The sequence below is a fragment of the Somniosus microcephalus genome, chromosome 1, assembly GCF_052327205.1.
Source record: "Somniosus microcephalus isolate GS21.2 chromosome 1, FLI_Smic_1.0, whole genome shotgun sequence".
NCBI lineage: Eukaryota > Metazoa > Chordata > Chondrichthyes > Squaliformes > Somniosidae > Somniosus > Somniosus microcephalus.
Window position 1 is genome coordinate 444,841,339 of NC_140987.1, and position 27,722 is coordinate 444,869,060.

At 44.7% G+C, this 27,722-nt stretch overlaps 1 protein-coding gene across 1 annotated transcript in view; it reads left to right on the forward strand.

The window, feature by feature from the left end:
• LOC147125353 (LON peptidase N-terminal domain and RING finger protein 3-like) overlaps positions 1-25,878 on the forward strand; it is a 47,134-nt gene extending 21,256 nt beyond the window's left edge. Inside the window, exons 7-12 of the mRNA XM_086001888.1 lie at positions 5,272-5,386; positions 6,540-6,661; positions 10,778-10,936; positions 21,120-21,282; positions 21,849-21,998; positions 22,882-25,878. Of these exons, the coding sequence (XP_085858014.1) occupies positions 5,272-5,386; positions 6,540-6,661; positions 10,778-10,936; positions 21,120-21,282; positions 21,849-21,998; positions 22,882-23,040 (868 nt within the window). The 3' untranslated portion in view covers positions 23,041-25,878. The remainder of the gene's footprint in view (positions 1-5,271; positions 5,387-6,539; positions 6,662-10,777; positions 10,937-21,119; positions 21,283-21,848; positions 21,999-22,881) is intronic.
• The last annotated feature ends 1,844 nt before the right edge of the window (positions 25,879-27,722 follow it).

Below are 27,722 nucleotides of genomic sequence, written 5' to 3' on the forward strand. Positions count from 1 at the left end.
GCACTTAGTAAAGGCACAGCTGAGTGCAGTGCACTGGTGACAGCATTTGTGAGGTCATGTTTAACACTAATCCATTAATGGGCTCAAATGGAGCCCATCTCACCACAGTATTAACAGTGAAGTTCCAGATAGAAGTCGACAGTAAGGGTAACTTCGCATCCCAGCTTCTCGACATCAGAAGGTTGTCCCCTTAGTTATGTAACTAGTAATATGTACTCAAAAAAGAAGCCCTGGTTAAATCTGGGTAATTGGTATTCTCAGAGAGTAGGGTAGAACGTTCACGAGCTTCTCCATGATAACAAGTCTCCCACTTCATATTTTTTTCATGTTGGTGCTTTGCCACATTTCTGACGAGGCTTGTTGAATTTCATGTCAAACAGCAGTTGCCTGAAGAAGTTACTGATCCAATTCTTCTGATCGATGAGGAAGGACGTTATCGAGCTTTATCCACCAAAGACATAACTCCAGATATGTGCTTATAGATGTTTTGCTAACAGCTGTGTAAGATCTTATACATCTCTGAGTTCTTGGACAAGACACCAATAGGCAGCAGCCAGTATGTTTGAGCAATAGATCAAGATTTATTAAGCATACAGCGTAATATACTTAATATTAGGCGATAGTTTTAACAAGTAGCTCGCAGCCCTGGGTCTCTGGAACCTCTTGGACACAGATGACGTCGTCTTAAGTCTGTTCCTTTGTCCTCGCGGTATGTCTGTGTGAAGTTGTTCTTTGAGTATCGAGGTTTTAACCCTTTTCTTATCAAAAGTTGGTTTGGCCAGTGTCTATATATGGTCTTTAATGAAATCACCTTTTTTAAATTGTTCTAATGGTCAAAATACCATTGTCACTCAGACTAAGATAGCATCCCGTCTTTCCAGTACTTTTCCACCAACTTTGTCATGTTCAGTGTTATCTTGTTTTGTTAAGCGAATTCTAAGTTCTATACAGCGTTATAATATGTTATTTAATGATTTAACCTTCACTCGCAGTCTGTGGCTGTTTATTATCAAAACTTAGTCAAAACTACTTTTGACTGTGCGGCTACATTTTGAACAAGTTTTCTAGTTGCCCAGGAGTAATTATGGGTAATATTATTTGGTCAATGGCTACACTTGAAGTTATACATATATGATTCTCGTCTACTAAATATCTTTAAATATCAGCCTTTCGTACAGCTGGTTGATTTATTTGGTGGTAAACGGAAGTGTAAAGGAGACAAAGCAAAAGAGTTGCTGACCTTTATCGTGGTGTGGAGGAAGAATACTCCAAAATGACCCTTCTTAAAGGTTAGGTAGAGTCAGGAACTGAACTGTTGTACACATGATATATTAGACTAAATTTTACAAATTTTGTAATGTCAGCTAGTGGTTCATTTGGTAGCGTCCTTGCCTCTGAGTCAGATGGTTGAGGGTTCAAGTCCCACTCCAGAGACTTGAGCACAAAAATCGAGGCTGACACTCCAGTGTGGTACTGAGGGAGTGCTACACTGTTGGAGGTGCTGTTTTTTGGATGAGACGTAAAGTGAGGCCCCGTCTCCCCCCTCGGGTGAACGTTAAAGATCCCATGGCACTATTTTGAAGAAGAGCGGAGGGTGGGGGGGGGTTCTTCATGTTGCCCTGGCCAATATTTATCCCTCAACCAGCATCGCTAAAAAAATAGATATCTGGTCATTATCACCTTGCTGTTTGTGGGACCTTGCTATGCGCCTGCCATATTTCTGACTGCACTTCAAAAAGTACTTAATTCGATGTAAGGCATCTTGGGATGTCTTGAAGTCATGAAAGGCGCTGTATAAATGCAAGTGTTTTTTCCCAGTGAAAGAATTGTGATAACTCAGCGCTGTCTTTGGTTTTCAACAGATATGGGTCTTACTTGTAAAAACTGTTGTAACTCATTGCCACAAATGAGGTATTTAAGTTTAGTATACAGCAAATTATATTGGAGAAGTCTCCTTACGCGGCAAGATTTTAAATAATCTCAGATTTGCTGATGACATTGACCGTAAACAGATTTACAGAAAATAACTGATAGTGTATGTGGAGAGTAGAAGATCTGGATTATATAGAATCATACAGCACAGAAGGAGGCCATTTGGCCCATCGTGCCTGTGCCGGCTCTTTGAACGAGCTCTCCAATTAGTCCCACTCCCCTGTTCTTCCCCCATAGCCTACAATTTTTTCTCCTTCAAGTATTTATCCAATTCCCTTTTGAAAGTTACTATTGAATCTGCTTCCACCGCCCTTTCAGGCAGCACATTCCAGATCATAACAAACCATTGCGTAAATTTATTTCTCTTCATCTCTCTTCTGTTTTTTTTGCCAATTACCTTAAATCTGTGTCCTCTGGTTACTGACCCTTCTGTCAATGGAAGCAGTTTTTCCCTATTTACTCTATCAAAACGCCTAATAATTTTGAACGCCTCTATCAAATCTCCCCTGAACCTTCTCTGCTCTAAGGAGAACAATCCCAGCTTCTCCAGTCTCTCCACATAACTGAAGTCCCTCATCCCTGGTACCATATTAACAAAAATAAGACAAAGATCATGTCATTTGCGAAGCAACAGGAAGACGTTCAGATTACATTTGATGGGGATGCTGGTGGAAAGGTTTGTACATCTCGGTGGGTTAGTGTCAGAGAATGGGAGTTGTGAACAAGACATCAAAAGATTTGACTTGGTTCTGCTGTTTTAAGAAGATTAAGTAGGATATGGAAAACTAAAGATATTTTGGTTAAAAACAAAGGCAAGAGTTTATGAAGCAATGGTTATCCTCATTATTATACGGATCTGAGTGTTGGAACCTGAGAAAGATTGATGAGCAAAAGATACTAACAGCAGAGATGAGTTGGTTGAGAGGAATACTGGGAGTATCCAGGATGCAAAGAATCAAGAATGATATAATACGGACATGGCTTGGACAAGAAACAACTCTTCCAGCGAAGATCCAAGAATGATGACTGCGATGGCTTGGGCACGCTTGAAGAATGGAAACCGCTACAACAACAACAACTTGTATTCATATAGCACCTTTAACCTAGTAAAACGTCCCAAGGTGCTTCACAGGAGCGATTATAAAATAAAATTTGACACCGAGCCACACGAGGAGATATTAGGGCAGATGGATCAAAAGCTTGGTCAAAGAGGTAGGTTTTAAGGAGCGTCTTAAAGGAGGAAAGGGAGGTAGAGAGGCAGAGAGGTTTAGGGAGAGAATTCCATAGCTTAAGGCCCAGGCAACTGAAGGCATGGCCGCCAATGGTCGAGTCTTTAAAATCAGGGGAAAAAAATAAATACAGTGAAAATCATAGGTTTCTGTCTGCTGTTCTATTAATAATGCCAATTGTCTTTAGCAAAAGAATAGTCACTGTCTAATTTCAGTCTTATCTTGATCTCTTTGTACATTGTGATAACTAGGTCAAATCCATTTATATTTAGAGTTTACAATTAGAAGGCAAAATAAGGCCCTGCCTCCTCAGGGACATATATCTATCTATATAATATTTTTAAAACTCTTGCATCACACTTACTTCCAATCACACTTTATTCGTTGGCTCAAGGTAAAACAGCAGCAAATCAGAATTGAAAGTTTAGAGAACATATAGATCGAAACCAGTGGCCTGGGTAATACATTCCATAAAAGACCCTATTGTTATAAAACAACATAAACAACTAAGGGGGAAAAATTCAGTATCGCCCCGTTTGGGGCGCCATTATCGGCTGTGCGCAAAGTTTAGCGCCTGGCGCTAATTATCGCCTCCGACGGCAAACTTGGCTTTTATCGCCCCTGGAGGTGATTGGAGCACTAAATCAGGCGCTTCACACCTCTCTTAAGGGCGCAAAGGCCGAGGAGCGAGGCGCTACCTCAGAGCGCTGGCGAAGCAAGGAAGGGCAAATCAAAATGAACCTGCAAAGTGCTGCTCAGTACCCAAAACTCCTTCACACGTTGAATCGCTCCAGAAGTCTCTCTCTCTCTCTCTCTCTCTCTCAGAATGCGTGGTGCAAAAATGTCACCAACAAAAAAAGGCAGGAAGCGGTCGCCTTTAAATAGCGCTCTCCCAGTCCCTTTCTGACAGCAAAACGCTCCCCTCAACCTGCCGTTGCTAGCGGCAGGTGGTAAGGCAGGGGACGCCACTCAATATCCGGTCCCGGGACACTACCAGGGTGTTGCGCGCTCGACTGACGTCACAATCTGCCGGCGCAGGAGATCGTGGCAGTAGTGTTTAGCGCTGCCGCAAAATGTCTAGTTAATTTAGCGAGCGCCGCAAACATCACCGCACCCGGGCGCTAGTTGCTTTACGCCCCTCTTAAGGCGCTAACGGGAGGCGCAAACAACTGAATTTTCCCCCCAAAATATCTATGCTGTACGGCATTATTTAAGTGGCTCAATGGTTCTCTTAAAGAAGTATTAAGTGTTTGTATAGGAGGAACTGCGTGATGGAGTGGGTTAGACACTAGATTCTCATTTCTAAGACTTGGGCTCCAAGCCAGCCTAGACCATAGGGATAAAAGTCTCTGTCGTTGGGTGCAAGGGTCCTAATATAGAGTGAGTTGGAGCAGTCTCAATCGAGTTCCTAGTGGGCATGGGTCGAAAACTGTCCCTAATTTGCTGTTACAGGAAACTTTCGATTTACCGGCACCTAAATAACCGGAAATCTCAGTTAACCGGCAAAATTCAGGAGTAGGTTCAGGTAAGTTTTACTTCATATTCTACTTGCCTTCCTCGATCTGTTGCTGTGCAAGGGTGTGGCTGCTGCTGTTGCTAAGTTACAGAGATGCTTGGAACTTGTGGCCATTGTTCTGAACCTGTTGCTAAGCAACAGGGTTTGTTGCTTTATACGGCGCTCTCAGTTCTCCGTATCTTTTACTATAGCTTTCGGTTATCTGGAATTTTTGATGAACCGGCATCACGTCGGTCCCGTCGGTGCCGGATAAAAAAAGTTTCCTGTAATTGGCACTCGCGCTCAGAGAGACTACAATATGGCACTAAAGTCACAGTGGTGCAGCAGAGAGTGGTCTCCTGAGGTTGGGGCAGAGTAGAAGGTAGATTTACTCTACATCTGGCTGTGCTGCACCTGACCTGGGAGTACTTGATGCTGACACTGGGTGCCTGAAACGAGAATTTTCCATTCTCTGCGCACTAACACCCTTCACCTTGATGAGCACCAAAAAAAAAAGGTTTAAATTTGTGCGATGGCACCACAGCAGTAAGTCATACCTTTAATACCTGTTGCAAGATAGCGTGGTCTGCTTTTTTTGTGTTTGTTTTCTTTTAGGCTGTACTACGAACCCATCACCACACCCTGTGGACACACGTTTTGTCTAAAATGTATTGAGCGATGCATGGACCATTGTCCAAAATGCCCTCTTTGTAAAGAAGACCTACCTGAAGTAAGTCCTCTCCATGTATAAGACTGACCAATGCTCAGCTAGTTGTGTGTTACTGCGGTCTTTACGTAGCTTATGGTCAAAACTATGCACAAAGTATTTACCAGAATGATACCAGAACTGAGAGGTTATACCTATCAGGAAAGATTGAACAGGCTGGTGCTCTTTTCTCTAGAAAAGAGAAGATAGAGCTCTTTAAGATTATGAATGGGTTTGATAGGGTAGACGTAGAGAAGATGTTCCCACTTGTGGGCGAGACTAGAACTAGGGGCCATAAATATAAGATAGTCACTAATAAATCCAATAGGGAATTCAGGAGAAACTTCTTTACCCAGAGAGTGGTTAGAATGTGGAACTCGCTACCACAGGGAGTGGTTGAGGTGAATAGCGTAGATTCATCTAAGGGGAAGCTAGATAAGCACATGAGGGAGAAAGGAACAGAAGGATATGTTGATGGGATTAGATGAAGAAAGGGTGCAGAGGAGGTTTACCAGGATGTTACCAGGGATGAGGGAATTCAGTTATGAGGAAAGGTTGGAAAAGTTGGGACTGTTCTCCTTGGAACAGAGAAGGTTAAAGATGACCTAATAAAGGTCTACAAGATGATGAGGGGTTTTGATAGAGTAAATAGAGGAAAAACTATTCCCACTGGCGAGTGGGTCAATAACCAGAGGTCAGAGATTTAAAACCATTGGCAAAAGATCTAGAGGGGAGATGAGAATTGTCGGGATCTGGAACGCTCGACCGGAATGGTGGTGGAAGCTGAGTCCATCAATAATATTAAAGGGGAGTTGAAGAGGTACTCGCGGATGAGGGTTACGGACAAAAACTGGGACTAAGCACAACTCTTTCAAACAGCCAGCACATGCATGATGGGTCGAATGGCCCCCTTCTGTGCTGTCAGTTTGTATGATTCTAAGAAGGGTTGGGAAGAGGCTCATGTGGAGCATAAACACTGGCATAGACCTGTTGGGCCAACCGTCCGATTTCTGTGCTGTAAATACTTCGCAATACTTTGTGTGGTGTATCATCGAAGATTCACTGCACGTCAGTGCTACTGTGGCTCTATCCTTGGATTAGTATCGCCTATATACAGTGTGATGGCTTCTCATATATTAAATAGGAATGCTGACACACCTTTTCCTCTTTCCTGCAGTATCAGGCACTGAGGAAGTACAACAGAACTGTTCTAATAGAAGAACTAATAGCCCATTACTTGCCAGAGGAACTTGCTGAAAGAAAAAGAGTGAATGACGAAGAGATGGCAGAATTGTCAAAGTAGGTCAATTGTAAAACTGTCGCGTTTTGGATTTTTATTTTTAATGGTGAGAGAATTAATATTCATTTCTATTTTAAGAACGACTCTCACCATCAGTATTTGTTTAGAAATTAAGCTATTAAAGAATTATTATTCATGGCACCAGCCTATTGGAGTACAGTAGCATAGTGGTTATGTTACTGGACTAGTGTTGATGCCTTCACCGTCATCTTCAATCTGTCATTGGCCCAAGCAGTAGTCCCTACATGCTTCAAGACCGCTACCATTATTCCTGTGCCAAAGCAAACGGCTGTGACGTGCCTGAACGACTATCGACCTGTCGCACTCACACCCATCATAATGAAGTGTTTCGAGAGACTGGTCCTGGCTCACATCAAAGCTCTTGACCAACACCAGTTTGCCTATCGTGCAAACAGATCAACGGAGGATGCAATCACAACTGCTCTACACTCTGCACTGAATCACTTAGATGGTAAAGAGACCTACATCAGAATGCTGTTCATAGACTACAGCTCAGCATTCAACACTATCGTCCCCAACAAGCTGACCACCAAACTCCACACTCTTGGCCTGAACACTTCCCTCTGCAACTGGACGCTGGACTTCCTAACAAACAGACCCCAGTCTGTCAAATTAGGTAACCACACCTCCCCCCCCCCCCGACCCTGAACACGGGGGCCCCACAAGGATGTGTGCTGAGCCCCCTCCTCTACTCCCTCTTCACCCACGACTGTGTGGCTGTTCATGGTTCCAACACCATCATCAAGTTTGCGGATGATACCACGGTAGTAGGCCAGATCACCAACAACGATGAGTCAGCCTACAGGGAGGAGGTCCAGCATCTCGTGAAGTGGTGCGCCGATAACAACCTGGCCCTTAACATCAAGAAAACCAAAGAAATCATTGTGGACTTCAGGAAGTCTAAAGGCGGAAGTCACACCCCCATCCACATCCATGGGGCTGTGGTGGAAAGGGTGGACAGCTTTAAGTTCCTCGGAGTCCACATCACGGAAGACCTCTCCTGGTCCCTCAATACCTCCTCTCTGGTGAAGAAGGCCCAGCAGCGCCTATATTTCCTAAGGAGGCTGAAGGGATGTAACCTGTCACCCCTGATCCTCTCTAACTTTTACCGCTGCACAATAGAGAACATCCTGACGAACTGTATCACAGTATGGTATGGCAGCTGTAGCTACTATGACCGGAAAGCCCTGCAGCGGGTAGTCAAAACTGCCCAACGCATTACCGGCACCCGGCTACCGACCATAGAGCACATATACCAGAAACGCTGCTTACGGAGGTCACGGACCATCGTCAAAGACCCTACCCACCCCAGCCACAGTCTGTTCTCCCTCCTGCCATCTGGGAGACGCTACAGATGCATTCACACCCGTACGACCAGATTTAGGAACAGCTTCTTTCCCAGGGCTGTCATCCTACTGAACTCCACAAATAAACTCTAAAGCCTGCACATCTGCCAATGCACTTTATTATGGTTATGTTTATGTTAATGTATTACAAGCCAAATGTATGTTGAATGTTTAAATGTCTTAATCTAAATGTACACTCTCGGGAGCCACAAGCCTACATTTCGTTGTACTGCACTTGTGCACTAACAATGACAATAAAAGTTGATTTATTATTATTATTATTATTATTAGTAGGCCTGGGCTAATGATCTGGAGATGTGAGTTCATATCCCACCATGGTAGCTGAGGAATTTAAATACAGTTAATTAAATAAATCTGGAATAAAAAGCTAGTATCAGTAATAGTGACCCTGAAACTACCGGATCATCATAAAAACCCATCTGGTTCACTAATGCCCTTTAGGGAAGGAAATCTGCTGTCCTTACCCGGTCTGGCCTATATGTGACTCCAGACCCACAGCAATGTGGTTGACTCTTAACTGCCCTCTGAAATGACCCAGCAAGCCACTCAGTTGTAACAAACCGCTAAAAGAAACAATAATAAGAATAAAACCGGACGGACCACTCGGCACCGGCTTCGGACACGACAACGGCACACCCAGCCCAGTCCACCCTGCCAAGTCCTCCTCACTAACATCTGGAGACTTGTGCCAAAATTGGGAGAGCTGTCCCACAGACTAGTCAAGCAACAGCCTGTCATAGTCATACTCACAGAATCATACCTTTCAGCCAATGTCCCAAACTCCTCCATCACCATCCCTGGGTATGTCCTGTCCCACTGGCAGGACAGGCCCACCAGGGTTGGTGGCACAGTGGTATACAGTCAGGAGGGTGTGGCCCTGGGAGTCCTCAACATTGATCCCGGACCCTGTGAAGTCTCATGGCATCAGGTCAAACATGGGCAAGGAAACCTCCTTCTGATTACCACCTACAGCCCTCCCTCAGCTGATGAATCAGTACTTCTCCATGTTGAACACCACTTGGAAGAAGCACTGAGGGTAGCAAGGGCACAATAAGAACATAAGAAATAGGAGCAGGAGTCGGCCATTCGGCCCCTCGAGCCTGCTCCGCCATTCAATAAGATCATGGCTGATCTTCTACCTCAACTCCACTTTCCTGCACTATCCCCATATCCCTCGATTCCCTTAATATCCAAAAATCTATTGACCTTTGTCTTGAATATACTCAATGACTGAGCCTCCACAGCCTTCTGTGGTAGAGAATTACAAAGATTCACCACCCTCTGAATGATGAAATTTCTCCTCATCTCAGTCCTAAATGGCCGACCCCTTATTCTGAGACTATGTGCCCCCTGGTTCTAGACTCCCCAGTCAGGGGAAACATCCTCCCTGTCAAGCCCTGTAAGAGTTTTTTATGTTTCAGTGAGATCACTTCTCATTCTTCTAAACTCTAGAGAATATAGGCCTAGTCTACTCAATCTCTCCTCATAGGACAATCCCCCCATCCCAGGAACCAGTCTGGTGAACCTTCGTTGCACTCCCTCTATGGCAAGTATATCCTTCCTTAGGTAAGGAGACCAAAACTGTACAGAATACTCCAGGTGTGGTCTCACCAGGGCCCTATATAATTGCAGTAAGGCGTCTTTTCTCTTGTACTCAAATCCTCTTATAATAAAGGCCAACATACCTTTTGCTTTCCTAATTGCTTGCTGTACCTGCATGTTAACTTTCAGTGATTCGTGTACAATGACATCCAGGTCCCTCTGAACAACAACATTTCCCAATCTCTCACCATTTAAAAAAATACGTCAGCCTAGATTTTTTTTGCTCATGTCTCTGGAGCGGGACTTGAACCCACAACCTTCTGACTCGGAGACGAGAGCGCTACCAACTGAGCCACGGCTGACACTAAACTTATGCGGGGGGCAATTTCACTTGGTAAAATTGGTGTTAATGGGGGCAGTGAGGGCCTAAAAATGGGGCACATAGTCCTACCGCCCGGTAACCATGACGATTGGCCCTCTGCCACTTCCACTGGGGCCTAGCGCTGGGTTCACAGAATCACAGAAACCCCACAGTGCAGATAGAGGCCATTTCGGCCCATCGAGCCTGCACCGACACATATCCCACCCGATCCCCGTGACCCCTACACCAACACACATCCCACCCTATCCCCACGTATTTAATCCCCCTAACACTAAGGGTCAATTTTATCATAGCCAATCCACCTAACCCGCACATCTTTGGACTGTGGGAGGAAACCGGAGCACCCGGAGGAAACCCACGCAAACACGGGGAGAATGTGCAAACTCCACACAGACAGTCGCTCGAGGCCGGATTCGAACCCGGGTCCCTGGCGCTGTGAGGCAACAGTGCTAACCACTATGCCACCGTGTTCCCAAAGTGTCTGCTGGCTTGAGGCAGTAAGGCCCCCATCTAGTGTGCAAATTGAGAGGGTAAGGGAAAACTACTCTTGTCTCAAGCTCACTGTACCTAATTTGCCATAAAGGTAGAGTGGATCTTGCCAAGGTGTGGGAATGGACCACATTAGTTCCATTTGAAAAATGTTTTAATAGGAACGTTATCACTGTGAATGCACATGGTTGGATTGAGGAGAACTTCATAGAGTTGAGCTATATATATCTGTATTGAAATGTAACTTATATAAGATGGATGATGTACTTTACTATTAACTCATTAATACTGGCAAATACTTTTTTTTTCTCCAGTCTCAACAAATCTGTGCCAATATTCATCTGCACCATGGCATATCCCACTATCCCGTGCCCGCTGCACATCTTTGAGCCTTGTTATCGGTTAATGATTCGGAGATGTATGGAGTCTGGCAACAAACAGTTTGGAATGTGCTTGAGTGATCCAGTTAAGGGGTGAGTAGCAACAACAAGAAGTTGAATTTATACAGCGCCTTTAACGTAGTAAAAATGTCCCAAGGCACTTCACAGGAGCGATTATCAAACCAAATTTGACACCGAGCCACATAACGAGATATTAGGGCAGATGAAAGAGGTAGATTTTAAGGAGTGTCTTAAAGGAGGAGAGAGAGAGAAGTAGAGGGGCGAAGAGGTTTAGGGAGGGAATTCCAGAGCTTAGGGCTTTGGCAGCTGAAGGCACGGCCGCCAAAGGTGAAGCGATGAAAATCAGGGATGCGCAAGAGGCCAGAGTTGGAGGAGCGCAGCGACCCCGGAGGGTTGTAGGGCTGGAGGAGGTTAGAGAGATAGGGAGGGATGAGGCCCATGGAGGGATTTGAAAACTAGGATACAGCATCATCTGTTGCTATATCTTCATAGAATCACACAGCACAGGAGGAGGCCATTCGGCCCATCGTGCCTGTGCCGGCTCTTTGAAAACTATCCAATTAGTTCCACTCCCCCTGCTCTTTCCCCATAGCCCTGCAAAAAAATTTTCCCCTTCCAGTATTTATCCAATTCCCTTTTGAAAATCACTGTTCAATCTCCTTCCATCGCCCTTTCAGGCAGTGCATTCCAGATCACAACAACTCGCTGCATAAAAATTATTCTCATCACCCTCCTGGTTCTTTTGCCAATTACTTTAAAACGATGTCCTCTGGTCATTGATCCTTCTGCCAGTGGAGACAGTTTCTTCATATTTACTCTTATCAAAAACCCCCCATGTTGCTTATGAAAAAATCAACAAAACCAATCATATTAATATGACTAAAAAAAATTTTTTTTTTAATCTGAAATTAAAAACAGAAATACAAAGCAGGTTAATTTGCACCTATAGAGAGAAAAGGCAGATTCATGTTTCCGTATTGGTTCCAATGAATGGTCTTGCACTTCTCTTTTCTCTTTACAGAGACTGATTAACGTGCTGTGTATTTCTGGCAGTTTCTGTTTTTCACTACTTGTTAATATGGTCTTTGAAGGGGCACCAGAATTACGAGGAAAACTAAAAATAACTAAGATTTAAAAAAATAGATTTAATATAAGTAAAGAAATGGTAATGGAGAAAATAATGAGACTGAAGATTGACAGATTTCCAGGACCCGATGGTTTGCGTCCCAGGTATTAAAAGAAGTAGGCGAGGAAATTGCCGATGCTCTAGTCGTGATCTTCCAAAATTCTCTTGATTCAGGAATTATTCCCTTGGATTGGAAAATTGCTGATGTCATTCCATTATTTAAGAAGGCTGGGAGAGAGAAGCCAGGAAATTATAGACTTATTGGTTTAATGTCTGTTGTGGGGAAATTACTAGCATCTATTATTAGGGACAGAGTGCCTGAGCACTCTTTTTTTTATTCGTTCATGGGATGTCGCTGGCAAGGCCAACATTTATTGCCCATCCCTCATTGCCCTTGAGAAGGTGGTGATGAGCCACCGCCTTGAACCGCTGCAGTCCGTGTGGTGAAGGTTCTCCCACAGTGCTGTTAGGAAGGGAGTTCCAGGATTTTGACCCAGCGACGAAGAAGGACTGACGATATATTTCCAAGTCAGGATGGTGTGTAACTCAGAGGGGAACTTGGAGGTGATGGTGTTCCCATGCGCCTGCTGCCCTTGTCCTTCTAGGTAGTAGAGGTCACGGGTTTGGGGGGTGCTGTTGAAGCCTTGGCGAGTTGCTGCAGTGCATCTTGTAGATGGTACACAATCCATCCACAGTGCGCCGGTGGTGGAGGGAGTGAATGTTTAAGGTGGTGGATGAGGTGCCAATCAAGCGGGCTGCTTTGTCTTGGATGGTGTCGGGCTTCTTGAGTGTTGTTGGGGCTGCACTCATCCAGGCAAGTGGAGAGTATTCCATCACACTCCTTACTTGTGCCTTGTAGATGGTGGAAAGGCTTTGGGGAGTCAGGAGGTGTGTCACTCGCCACAGAATTCTCGGCCTCTGAGCTGCTCTTGTCGCCACAGTATTTATGTGGCTGGTCCAGTTAAGTTTCTGGTCAATGGTTACACCCAGGATGTTGATAGTGGGGGATTTGGCAATAGTAATGCAGTTGAATGCCAAGGGGAGGTGGCTAGACTCTCGCTTGTTGGAGATAGTCATTGCCTGGCACGAATGTTACCTGCCACTTATCAGTCCAAGCCTGAATGTTGTCCAGGTCTTGCTGCATTATCTGAGGAGTTGCGAATGGAACTGAACACTGTGCAGTCATCAGCGAACATCCCTACTTCTGACCTTATGATGGAGGGAAGGTCATTGATGGAGCAACAGAAGATGGTTGGTGTAGTGTATGTAACCGTTCTACCTTTAACAGAACTATTGTATGTAACCGTCCACCTTTAAGAGAACTATTTTAGGTGTTGCACTACTTTATGTTGGCTGATGTATACTGTAATACCGGTGGTGACCACACCGGTATATAAGTGCTGTGGCAGAATTTATTGGGCAGATTCGCCCTGACCTTCGAATAGTAAAGTCCTGTTTAAGTTACTCTTATAGTCTGTGTATTACTTCGCTATACAACCCACAGACTTTACAGTGGCGACGAGTTCGATCATACCCTGCGGCAACAATACTTCTGAAACAGTTAACGAGCGTCGAGAAGAGACAACCGCCCTCGTCGTTTTGCTGAGAGAAAACTCGAGGCTGCAGAGCAAGAAGGAAGGAAGACTTCAAACAAGACGCCTTCCATCAGCAACAGGCACTGATTGTCCCTTCTGCCACGGTGGGGAGTGAGCCGATTAGCACGAGAAGCAATTCGGCCACGGTGACTAGAGATAGTGAGAGATAGTGAAGATGCCTAAGCATGGTAACATCAACAACTTCGATGCCGAGGTGGAAGATTGGGCCACGTACGTAGAACGTATCGAGATATATTGTGAGGCCAATAAAATCGCTGATGATGATAAAGCTCTCACCTTATTAAACGCAATGGGGGCGAAGACATATGGGCTATTGAGGCATCTTCTATCACCAGCTAAACCGGCGGATCAGACCTTCGCTAATATTGTTGCTGTTCTGAAGGATCACTTGAACCCCACACCGCTGATGTTGGCGGAACGATTCAAATTTTATGCGAGAACGCAACGGAAAGAGGAAAGCAACGCGGAATACTTGGTCGAACTGCGTAGGCTAGCGAAATACTGCCAGTTTGGAGGAAATCTGACAGAGGCATTGCGAGACAAGTTCGTGTGCGGGTTGTCGAAGGAAGGAACGCAAAAGCGACTGCTCGAAGAGAACGACCTTACACTGGATAGGGCTGTCCTTATTGCAGCATCACACGAAGCCGCAGCGAAAGGAACTGCGGAAATGCAGCTGAAGGCAGCGGTCCTTAGTATGGATCAAATTACTTCGGGTGCAACGAAATGTTATCGTTGTGGGAAGACAACACACGACCAGAACCAATGCTGGTTTAAAAACCAGGACTGTAGGAAATGTGGCAAACTGGGTCACATAGCCAAAGTATGCCGGTCAGGGAAGAAGACCAACAACCAAAAAAAAAAGCCATCACAGGAAAAGTACAACAAAGTACACAAGGTGGCTGAGAAGAGTTCAGACGAACAGAATTCGGATTCAGACCCAAACGGCCAGGAACTGGGTAGTCTGAGAATTCACAATGTGAGTAAGGAAGATGACCTACAAACTATCTGGGTCATGCTAAAAATAGCCGGAGTCCAAGTAAAAATGGAGTTGGACACTGGATCAGCCCTATCAGTCATAAATCGAAGGGATTACAACCGGCTATTCTCACATATACCCTTGAGAGATACCAAGTTCGTATTGCAGACATACATGGGGCATAAAGTATACCCCATGGGAAAGATAAGAGTCAAGGTGAGAGACAGGGGCAAAGAACACCCAGGAATGGACTTATATGTACTACCTGAGGGAGGACCACCACTTCTAGGACGGGAGTGGATCAAGAAAATAGACATGGAATGGCACTACCTAAAAGCAATAACGAGTGAGGACTCGGTGCAGACAATCAGCTCAGACTCTGAAACGGATGACGATAAGTCCAACCCAAGTATGAAAGACAAGGCTAAAATGGACTTGCTGACTAAGGTTGGAAAAACGAAGGCGTGCATAAAGGCTTATGCTCGAGAGGAGAACAAAGTTGCAGAACAGAACTCCACTGAACAACAACAACATAGTTTGACAGAGAATTCTGAGTCTGTTCAGTTTACAGACATATACATTACTGAGGAACACCGAGCTCGAACTCAAACTTATTTCAAATTACGACAGCAATTAGAGCAATTGAGTTGCCGTCTCGAACAAGAGATGAAAACAATGAAAAAGTTCTATGACACCGAATGGGAGAATCTGGAAAGACAACAGAAGCAGCTGAGGGAGAAAAGGGAGCAGGAGCGCACAAACCGTCTGCGAGAGGAGGCCAAACGAATCAAAGCTGATTCGGGTTCTGAAGGTGCGTGCTCTAAGCTGGTGGAACAAGATGTGCAGCAACTGAAGGCGCTTGTTAGCAGGTTGCAGGCAGAAAAGGCTGATTTGGCCGACAGGACTTCCGAGCTCCTACTGAAGTTGGGTGCAGCATCACCGGACGATTCATTTGTGGAAATTCGAATGGTGGAGGCTGCGGATGATGGCAAAGTAGAAACAGCAAAGGAGCCCCAGGGCAAGTTTATAAACAGCCCTGCAGCTAATGGGAAACGGATGATGGCAGAAGAGTTAACAGTCAGCCAACTTCTTCATATGCTGAGGGACAAGACCCTGAAATGGGAAAAACTTGAACACGAGCCTCAATCTTCAAAGAAAAGGGGTTCGGAACTCTCAAAAGTTATTGAAATAGCTGAGGTGGCAACACAGACTGAGAAGACTGCAGCAGAGCCGCTCTTGGAGGCCGAAAGTACGCTGCCTCACGTCAATGCAGAACAACAGAATGCTGAAACAGCTACTTCAGTAGAGGGATTGAATAGTCCGATCAATCAATCTCCGAATGAAGTTGAAGTATTGAAATCACAAATGATGTCATTAGTAAAAGACTTGCAGGAAGCCCAGGAAAAGCGGGATGAAGCTGAACACATGAAGAAGTCTCTTCAGGAAAGATGTCAGGATTGGGAACAAAAGTTGGCTAACATCCAGCTGGGTAGGGAGGAAATAGAAGACCCTCCCACTGGCTTAGCTCAGGACGACACCGAATATTACCATGACCTGTTGAGCGACACCGAATATTACGAGGACCTATTCTGCCCAGCTTGTGATGAAAACTCCCAAAGTGCAGAAACCTTGATGAATCACAAAGTCTAAGGAACATCGGGAGATGGTGGCGCTACTACGGGAGGAACTGTGCAGGCAGCTGGCAGCTGACAGTGGAGCCCAGAGAGTCTCCAAGAAGCAGAAAAGGAAAAGACGAAGCAGAAAATAATGACCATCTGAACCATTATCACCTCTACCAGACCACGCACGTGCTCCCTCCGAATGGAGCCAAATCAGTTGGAAGTAGAAAAACTTCCCAAGGAATCCAGTGGTTTTTAAAAGTCAGCAATGCTGGTTCAGAAGTGACGGAAGTTCAAGCTGTTAAGTTTAGGGAAGGACTATTGGATGAGTCACTCCAGCAACGTGAACTGACTACACCACCGGGAACTGCTACACCACGGAGGCGTTGTCCGGACTGAGTTAAGAAGCACAGGAGACGCCTCCATAGAGACTAAATCTGTGAACTGTTTTCCACAGAGACTGAAATTGTGAACTGTTTTCCACAGAGACTATATCTGTGAATTGTTTTACATGAAGTTGAATACATGTATGTTTAATGGAGAATAAGTATGTTGTAAGCTAATAAAGGAGGATTGTAGTGTATGTAACCGTTCTACCTTTAAGAGAACTATTGTATGTAACCGTCCACCTTTAAGAGAACTATTTTAGGTGTTCACAGAAATCACAGAAATCACAGAAACCCCACAGTGCAGATAGAGGCCATTTCGGCCCATCGAGCCTGCACCGACACATATCCCACCCGATCCCCGTAACCCCTACACCAACACATATCCCACCCTATCCCCGTAACCCCACGTATTTAATCCCCCTAACACTAAGGGTCAATTTATCATAGCCAATCAACCTAACCCGCACATCTTTGGACTGTGGGAGGAAACCGGAGCACCCGGAGAAAACCCACGCAAACACGGGGAGAATGTGCAAACTCCACACAGACAGTCGCCCGAGGCCGGATTCGAACCCGGGTCCCTGGTGCTGTGAGGCAACAGTGCTAACCACTATGCCACCGTGCTGCCCTACTTTATGTTGGCTGATGTATACTGTAATACCGGTGGTGACCACACCGGTATATAAGTGCTGTGGCAGAATTTATTGGGCAGATTCGCCCTGACCTTCGAATAGTAAAGTCCTGTTTAAGTTACTCTTGTAGTCTGTGTATTACTTCGCTATACAACCCACAGACTTTACAGTTGGGCCTAGGACACTGCCCTGAGGAACTCCTGCAGCGATGTCCTGGGGCTTAGATAATTGACCTCCAACAACCACAACCACAACCAACTTGGACAAATATGAACTGAGAGAGAGCCAGGCTCGAGGGGCTGAATAGCCTATTCCTGATCCTATGTTCCAGAGCTGGCCTTTTTTGAATAGGATGTAATGTGCTTCTGGTTTAAGCAATCTTTTTCTTCATGGAGACAAATGCCTAAATAACTTGTGGGGAAGGAGTTGAAATTCCTTCTGCTGATCATTTCAGTAAAAGGACACCAAATTGGGGGTTATAGCTAATGCTGAGGAAGACTATGACAAAGTACAAGAAGACATTAATAAACCTGCAGAATGTGTGTAATTTGCAAATGAATTTCAATATAGATAATGTGAGTTGGTGCATTTTGGTAAGAATAATGAGGCTGCCACTATCCCTTAGACAATAAGATTGTAAATGGGGCAGAGGAGCAATGGGATCTAGGGGTACAGATACATAAATCATTAAAAGTAGCGATGTGGGTTGGGACTCTTTAGAAAAGAGAAGACTGAGGGGTGACCTGATCGAGGTCTTTAAAATTATGAAAGGGTTTGGTAGGGTAGACGTAGAGAATATGTTCCCACTTGTGGGGGAGACCAGAACATGGGCCATGAATATAAGATAGTCACAGATAGGGCAGCAGGCGCATGGGAACACCACCACCTCCAAGTTCCCCACCAAGTAATACCACCATCCTGACTTGGAAGTATATCGGCAGTTCCTTCATCGTCGCTGGGTCAAAATCCTGGAACTCCCTCCCTAACAGCACTGTGGGAGCACCTTCACCACACGGACTGCAGCGGTTCAAGAAGGCAGCTCATCACCACCTTCCCAAAGGCAATTAGGGATGGGCAATAAAATGCTGGTCTTGCCAGCGACGCCCACATCCCATGAACGAATTTAAAAAAAAACGAATAAATCTAATAGGGAAATTCAGGAGTAACCTCTTTGCCCAGTGAGTGGTGAGAATGCGGAACTCGCTACCACAGGGAGTGGTTGAGGCAAATAACATAGAAGCATTTAAGGGGAAGCTGGATAAACACATGAGGGAGAAAGAAATAGAAGGATATGTTGATAGGGTGAGATGAAGAGGGGTGGGAGAGGCTCGTGTGGAGCATAAATACCAGCACGGACCTGTTGGGCCGAATGGCCTGTGTCTGTGCTGTAAATTCAGTGTAATTCTATGTAAGTCCTGCTTTATAATCATGCTGACTTTTCTACTGAAATTATTAACAGAAGGACTTTAATCTCCTTGCTCATTAACTTTGTTTATGAGCTGGATATAATTACCCACATATATAACTTTTCCAGATTAGGTATATTGAAAGTGACTCAGCAGCTTGCTTTATACTGTTGGCTTTCCCATTAGAGAAGTGGAAATTCACAGCTGGCTCTTCTTGGCTGTTTGAGATATTGAGCCTGTGTGAAAACTTTCCAATTCTCTCTCAGTGCCTCTTCAAGTTAGCATGATGTAATGGGTGTAGTAGCCGAGTAGTTCTGGTGCTAGTTCCAACAAGCCAGAGATTGTGAGTACAAATCCCACCATGCCAACATTGTGAAATTGAATTCAGTAGCAATTTCTGGACTGGCACCAGCAAATGAACAAAAGAACTATTGAATTGCCATAAAATCCAACTGGTTCACACTAGTGTCCTGCAGGAAAGGGGATCTGTGACTCCAGTCTCACTCTATGTCCTTGACTCTTAAGGCCAATCAAGGATTGGCAATAAATACAGGCTGACCAGTTTTGCCCACATCCCAAGAACAAGCAATTAGGAAGGAAAATGGCATGTTGGCCTTTATTGTAAGGGGGTTGGAGTATAAGAGTAAGGAAGTCTTGCTACAATTGTACAGGGCCTTGGTGAGACCACACCTGGAGTACTGTGCACAGTTTTGGTCTCCTTATCTAAGGAAGGATATACTTGCCTTAGAGGCGGTGCAATAAAGGTTCGTTAGATCGATCCTGGGATGAGAGGGCTGTCCTATGAGGAGAGATTGAGTAGAATGGGCCTATACTCTCTGGAGTTTAGAAGAATGAGAGGTGATCTCATTGAAACATATAAGATTCTGAGGGGGATTGACAGGGTAGATGCTGAGAGGCTGTTTCCCCCTGGCTGGAGAGTCTAGAACTAGGGGGCATAGTCTCAGGATAAGGGGTAGGCCATTTAGGACTCAGATGAGGAGGAATTTCTTCACTCAGAGGGTTGTGACTCTTTGGAATTCTCTGCCACAGAGAGCTGTGGATGCTGAATCATTGAGTATATTCAAGGCTGAGATCGATATATTTTTGGACTCTAGGGGAATTGAGGGATATGGAGATCGGGCAGGAAAGTGGAGTTGAGGTTGAAGATCAGCCATGATCTTATTGAATGGCGGAGCAGGCTCGAGGGGCCGAATGGCTGACTCCTGCTTCTAATTCTTAAGGTCTTAACAAATAAAGAAAAACTTGTCATTGTAGGTATTAAAATTTGGACTCTCTTATGCAAGTTCAATTATTTAAATAAAGAACTTAAATTTATATAGCGCCTTTCGCGACCACCGGACGTCCCAAAGTGCTTTACAGCCAATGAAGTACTTTTGAAGTGTAGTCACTATTGTAATGTAGGAAATGTGACAGCCAATTTGCACACAGCAAGCTCCCACAAACAGCAATGTGATTATGACCAGATCATCTGTTTTTTGTGATGTTGATTGAGGGATAAATATTGGCCCCAGGACACCGGGGATCACTCCCCCCTGCTCTTCTTCGAAATAGTGCCGTGAGATCTTTTACTTCCACCTGAGAGAGCAGACGGGGCCTCGGTTTAACATCTCAGCTGAAAGACGGCACCTCCGACGATGCAGCACTCCCTCAGCACTGCACTGGAGTGTCAGCCTAGATCATGTGCTCAGGAGTGGGACTTGAACCCACAACCTTCATGACTCAGAAGCAAGAATGCAACCAACTGGGCCACATCTGAGTCACTTAGAGCTATGCACCGTTGATGCACATATAACCAGAAATTCGGGTCCCCACGGGTGAGTACACGCTGTGTACTCATGCGTAGGGCCAACGGAAGTGCCGGTTTCGCGCATGCACTGAGCGTGTGCTGGAAACCGGAACTAACGTTCTCTTGAAGGAAGGGGTTCGGAGGTCAAACACGTGCGCCAGAGAGGCAGCGCGTACGCCTGGAACTTCCGCTTTTTTTACAGGTTTATCATTTTAAAATACTTTAAAGAAAGCTAAGTTTATTTTTAGCCCTGTTAAAAACTTTAATTTTTTCAAAAATTTAAATTTTTGTTTATAACAGTTAATTTATGTAATTTATAGTTATTTTAAAAATGTGATGTTTAAAAAAAAATTTATTTGAAGTTTTACTTAGGTTTTGGGGCCGATCTCTATTCATAGGTTTGACATGTCTTCCTGTCAAATCTATGAATGGAGCATTCCCTGCTCCGATTGGCTCTCCATGGCCCACGGGATCCCAGGGGACGCTGCAAACTAGTTGCGCCCCTGGGATAAGCGAGCACTGCACACCGGCAGCTGGAGCAGGCCCAGGATCGGAACCCCACGTGGGCCCACAGCACAATGGCCGGCGCGCTAGGTAAGTGCAGGTCGGGGGCTAGCGCCCGCGGGAAGCCTCCGACCCAAATTTTTGGGCCAATATTATAACTGTTCATTTTCTCCTGCGCAGTTTCGCTGATTCTGGCTGCATGCTGGAGGTCCGAAGTGTCGAGGTATTTTCAGATGGTCGTTCGGTCGTAGACACTATCGGCAGGCGAAGGTTTAAGGTGTTACGACACAGCGAAAGGGATGGCTACAGTACTGCAGATATTGAATACCTTGAAGACGAAAAGGTGACGCCTTATCAAGGATAATGTGTGCAATCATTAAACCTTCATGCTATGTCCTTTTATGCTTTGACAATTAAGCGAGGGTTGTTGCTGATGGAGTTAATACGAAGGACCCTTTTTCAAATTAAATATTACTTGCAATAGGATTGTTCTGCAATTGGTGAAACTGTGAATAAAATCATAGAATCTTACAGCACAGAAGGAGGCCATTCGGCCCATCGTGCCTGTGCCGGCTCTTTGAAAGAACAATCCAATTAGTCCCGCTCCTCCCCGTTCATTCCCCATTGCCCTGCAATTTTTTCCTTTTCAAGTATTTATCCAATTCCCTTTTGACAGTTGAATCTGCTTCCACCGCCCTCTCAGGCAGTGCATTCCAGATCACAACAACTCGCTATAAAGGAATTCCTCCTCATCTCCGCTTTGGTTCTATTGGCAATTATCTTAGAATACGAGGAAGACATTCATTAGAGGGAGATGGAGAGAGCAGAAGTATCTGACCATTGCAAAGGAAATTTCTTTAATGTGTCCACTGAATCTCCTGTAATCTCATGTAACTTACCACGTAACAGGTAGAGGGAGAGGACTATGCGGAACTTCTTCAGCTGCATGACTTGGTGTATGATCAGGCGTACATGTGGTTCAGCTCGCTTAAGCAAATATTGAAGACTCGAATTCTGAGCCACTTTGGACCAATGCCGAGGAAGGATACAGATATACAGGTGCGTTAGCTCGTGACTGCATGTGCGCCTTAGTTGCTTTTAGAATTAATTTAACGAGCAGACATCCAACACCAGCTTTTCAAATAGCAGTTCACTAAGTATTTCAATGTATTTACAGCACAGAAACAGGTAGTTGGCCCAACTGGTCCGTGCCGGTGTTTATGCTTCACATGAGCCTCCTCCCAGCTTTCTTCATCTAACCCCATCAACACATACGTTCTCCCTCATGTGCTTATTTAGCTTCCCCTTAGATGCATCTCTGCTATTCTCCTCAACGAGTCCTTGTGGTAGTGAGTCCCACATTCCCACCACTCTCTGGGTAAAGAGGTTTCTCCTGAATTCCCGATTGGATTTATTGGTGACTATCTTATAGTTATGACCCCTAGTTTTGGACTACCCCACAAGTGGAAACATCTTCTCTATGTCTATCCCATCAAACCCCTTCATAATTTTAAAGACCTCTATTAGGTCACCTCCCCGCCAATGTTCCCTTTAAGCTGCGCGGCCGCGAACCGGATTTTAAATAGAAAAGAACCGCGCATGCGCGAGAATTTGAATGGGCCGCGGAGCCCATTAAAGCGGCCGCACACCCAAAAATAATATTAAAGGGAGTATTGCGCTCAGCCCTCTCTGTTCCAGAGAAATAAGCTCTAGCCTGTCCGTAGGCTCACAAATACACCCCTGTGATTTTTTTTCTCCTGGGCTGGTACCAGCAGTGTCCTGGAGATGAATCTTTAATTCTTGGAAACTGCAGGGCAATCCTGGGGGGGGGGTTGACAACTCTAGGCTAGAATGTATTTTGAGCTGTGCGTGTCCTTTCAGCTGACCTTTTCGTTTTGTTTCTGTTCCCCCCCCCCCCCCCCTTCCCCCCTCCCCACCCCAGGCAAGTCCGAACGGCCCGGGCTGGTGCTGGTGGCTCTTGGCCGTGCTCCCACTCGAAAACCGAGCTCAGCTTCCTTTCCTCGCGATGACGACACTCCAAGAACGTTTGAAAGGCATTCGACGCGTGTTATTATTCATGTCTCGAAACTGCCCGCGGTGACGAGCTGCCTACTTCGGGTCCCAGCTCGGGCGAGCATGTGTGGCAGGAACGCTTGTCGCCACACCACACAAGTGATGTTTTTTTTCTACATTCAAGTCTTACTGAAGCAATCCATTGAAAGGAATCTCATCTAGTGGAGGATGTGCCCGGTGTTACTGATAATATAATCAATAGACGACATTCAACGCTGAAATCTCAGTGCATTTTTGTGACTATTTTTACAGCCTGAATCCCAATAATATTGTCTTATTTTGTGAATGTATATTTTTGTTGAGTCCTATGTATATTTATGATGAAGCAACAAAAGTTTTAAAATTATTTATGCTTTCTTATCTACTTGGAATTCAACTTAGGGACGAGCTAAAAAAAAAGGAATATACAAACTACAGAATAGTTTGAAATGATGACTTCATTAGTTCTGAAGGAGACAATGAGAGGAACGTATTATTTATGCCTGGAATATAAATACACAGAGGTACAACTTTCCGTGCAGGCTTTCTCTTTTGAGTGAATCTTAAAACTTTTACAATTTCTGCTCAAACATATACTACAAGTAATATTTTCTTATTACTTTAAAAAATATATATAAGGCCAAACTCCCTATCCCCTCTCCTTTGGGCCTTCCTGGCCTATGAACTAACTGAAGCCAAGGAACCAGTTAGACAGCCGATTCCCAGGTACCCAACAATAGTTTGAGGAGCTAGCTGTAAGGAGGCGTACGAGAGCAGACCAGGGATGACGATCCCTCTGATTTGCCTACTCTCCCACGTGCCCTATTTCTCCCCCACCGCCCCCCACCGAGAAACCATCGGCCTCCATTCAGTGCCTCCCTGCAGTGACACAACTGAGATCAGGGACTTACAACTCTATGGCATGTGCATCTTGGCGCTCTGACCCATTGTGCCACTCTGCCACCCACGCTTTCCCTGATTTTAAAATGTATTTAAAAAGTGATTATTAAGTAGCATTTATAGTCATAAGAAGCACCTTGTCTTCCACGGACATCATTACGTCCAGCACAAAATAATACAAGAACGGACCAGTTAGCCTGGGGACGTTTGTTTTTTTTTACTTGAAAACATGTTTGCACCTTATTGGATTTTTCGATTCCCCGTTATATTATCAGTAACATTCAATTTAACCTGTTACCTGAAAGTTTGCACATTCCTTCTCGTGTGTGTTCTCATAAAGCCAAAGTGAAATATATTTATTATCTTATTTTTGCAGCAATCCACGTAGTGTGCACACGGCATTTGAATGTGTGCAATAATTTAATCTGCTCGTACCAATAAAATCTGTCACAATCTGTGTGAACTATACCATCATACACATCTTAAAGAAACACTTGGGCTCAAGTATACGGATGTAGTTTAGGACTGGGGAGCAGAATTCCGCCTTTTACAGGAAACTTTCGATTAACCGGCCCCTAAATAACCGGAACGCTCTATCCACCGGCAAAATTCAGGAGTCGGTTCAGATAACTTTTATTACTTTTTTTACTCCATTTGTTGCTGTGCAAGGGTGTAGCTGAAGCTGTTGCTAAGCTACAGAGATGCTTGCAACTTGTGCCGATTGTTTTGAAGCCAGGGTTTGTTGCTTTATACGGAGCCCTGAGCTCCGTATCTTTTACTATAGCGTTCGGTTATCTGGAATTGTTGATGAACCAGCAACACGTCGGTCCCGTCCGTGCCGGATACCAGAAAGTTTCCTGTAATACACATTCTGATTATGTAGGGTTCTGTTTGGCTGAGAACTGTATGTATGTTGTTTAAAAAAACACTGTATCCAAATCATATGTGTTTGTTTGGATGTACTGCGTAGTTATGGACTTGGTTTTGTCTAAACCAGATCTTGACTAGTCGATTGCCCCTAGCCTTAATAACTGTATTAATTGCATTTCTGACGATTAGTAAAACTTGACTATGCTAAGTGCATTTCCACTGACCCCACAATCTTTCCTGCTTGAATGTAACATATTGCTTCAGTGTAGCCACTTAGATATGCTGTGAAGTAATTTTGAAAGCCTACCCTACCAGTTGAAGGCCAGGATTTGGTGCTGGTTTATTCTGGGTTATCTCACGATAGCCTGTCCTGTTTAGATTGATTGGGACTGGGTAGCGGAGTGCTGATTAGAATCGAGCCCCAAAGTATTTACATTTGCACTATGTTCTGGTAATGTCCAACCTGAAAATTTAAGGAAGAAACACTCGCATTTCTATAGCGCCTTTCACGACCAACAGACGCCCCAAAGTGTGTTACAGCCAATGACGTACATTTTGAAGTGAGGTCACTGTTGTAACGTGGGAAACGCAGCAGATTTGTGCACAGCAAGCTCCCACAAACAGCAATGTGATGATGACCAGATAATCTGTTTCAGTGATGTTGATTGAGGGATAAAAATGGGCCAGGACACCGGGGAGAACTCCCCTGCTCTTCTTCGAAATAGTGCCGCGGGATCTTTTACAGCCACTTTATTGAGTAGACGGGGCCTCGGTTTAACATCGCATCCAAACGACGGCACCTCCGGCAGTGCAGCACTCCCTCAGCACTGCACTGGGAGTGTCAGCACTAGATTTTTGCGCTCAAGTCTCTGAAGGGGGACTTGAACCCACGACCTTCTGACTCAGAGGTGAGGGTGCCACCCAATGAGCCACAGAATTTAGAGGCACCGTTTTCTGTCATCGAAAAGAGGGAACACCGCGATCAGCAGTATGTCGTTTCCATCCCTGAAGTTTGTTGCGACTAATAGTGCATTTTGATATGACGATTTAGAGGTGTTTGGCAAACAAGAGCAATTTACCGTACAATTTCAATAAAAAAAATCTGTGCCTCTTTAAACTATATTTCTACTTAAATTATTCATGAATATTGCTAACGCTTCCGTTTAGCCTGCATAGTCCAACATTTCCTCCCCCTCAAACAGCTTTCTTTTCCACATACTAATGCGGTTTGCATTAAAATAAGATAAAAGTTCCGATCTTGCTCCTTATCATTATTTTCCTCTCCTTTACAAATTGACCTGGTGTTGCCCTGAACTGAACAATGGTGTAAATGATGAAGAATTGACGTCCATCTCTAAATTTCCATTCATCAGTGCAGATGGAAGTAGAATTTTGTTTAGCCATTTGTTCAGCTGAGTTGGGTGAACATCCATTTGGGTGCGTTATACGGAGCACTTATTTACAGATGAAAGCTACAAGGAAGACAGGTTACACACAATAGATGGACGTGGCCAAAGTAGGGGTGTACGTGCGTTTAAGAAAGCTGATTACATACTAGTGTTAAGTGACTTTGACTTCACAAGATAAATGCAGATGACGGAGACCATTTAGCCCATCTTAATACATCCATCCAGAATAAACAAAACGTTGCATTGCCCCATCATGTCATAGGAACAGGAGGAGGCCATTCGGCTCCTCGAGCCTGTTCTGCCATTCAATTAGATCATGGCTGATCTGTACCTTGACTCCATCTACTAACCTTGGTTCTGTAACCCTTAATACACTTGCCTAACGAAAATCTATCAAGTTTTGAAATTTTCAAGTGACCTCCCCCACACCCCAGCCTCAACAGCTTTTTAGGGGGAGAGGGTTCCATATTTCCACTATCCTTTGTGTGAAGTGCTTCCTGACATCACCCCTGAACGGCCTGGCTCTAATTTTAAGGTTATGCCCCCTTTGTTTGGGACTCCCCGACCATAGGAAATAGATTCTCTCTGTCTACCCTATCAAACCATTAATCATCTTAAACACCTCAATTAGATCGCCCCTTAATCTCCCATACGCGAGGGAATACAAGCCTAGTCTACGCAACCTATCCTCATAATTTAACCTTTGAGTCCAGGTATCATCTGTCTCTTGAGTGACTCAAGACTTTCCCCTTCACTATCCCACCAAGAAGACCATTCCAATTGGTGATCACCATATGCAGGAAGAAGTCCTGTGTGTCCTAAATGGTCCTTTTACTAGTTTTAACCTATGGTCTCTTGTTCTTGTGTCTTGGACCACCCAATTAACCATATGTCCAACAACAACTTGCATTTATATAGCACCTTTAACATAAACGCCCCAAGGCCCTTCACAGGAGCGATTATCAAACAAAAAATAACCGATCCACATAAGGAGCTATTAGGGCAGCTGACCAAAAGCTTGGTCAAAGAGGTAGGTTTTAAGGAGCGTCTTAAAGAAGGAGGAAGAAAGGTAGTGATGCTGCGATGGAATTCCAGAGTATATCTTGTATACTTCTATGTTTCCTGTCCAGGCACCAAGGCTAAAGAGCCAAGTTTCTCCTCCAATCTATCCTTTGCATAGAATTACAGGCCATTCGGCCCAATTAGTCAGTGCTGGTGTTTATAATCCATCCTTGTAACTGAATCCTTTGATGCCAGGGACCATCTCTGTGCCTTTTCTCTGCACTGCCTCCATAACAAGGTATAGCCTGACCAGGGCATGTACAGTTTTAGCGTGACTTACACCCGACTGATCCAGCAATATAACGAAACATTTGTTCTGTTTGTTGCTGCTCCACAGTGATTGTAAGTGCTGAATTTTTTATCAGCCCCAAATTCCTTTCTACACCATCCATTGTATACTGTGACTCCTGTTTCCCCTTCCACTGCAGAGCACCTTGCACTTGTCCATATTGAATTTCATGAAGCAATCTTGCATTGAATAGGGATTTGC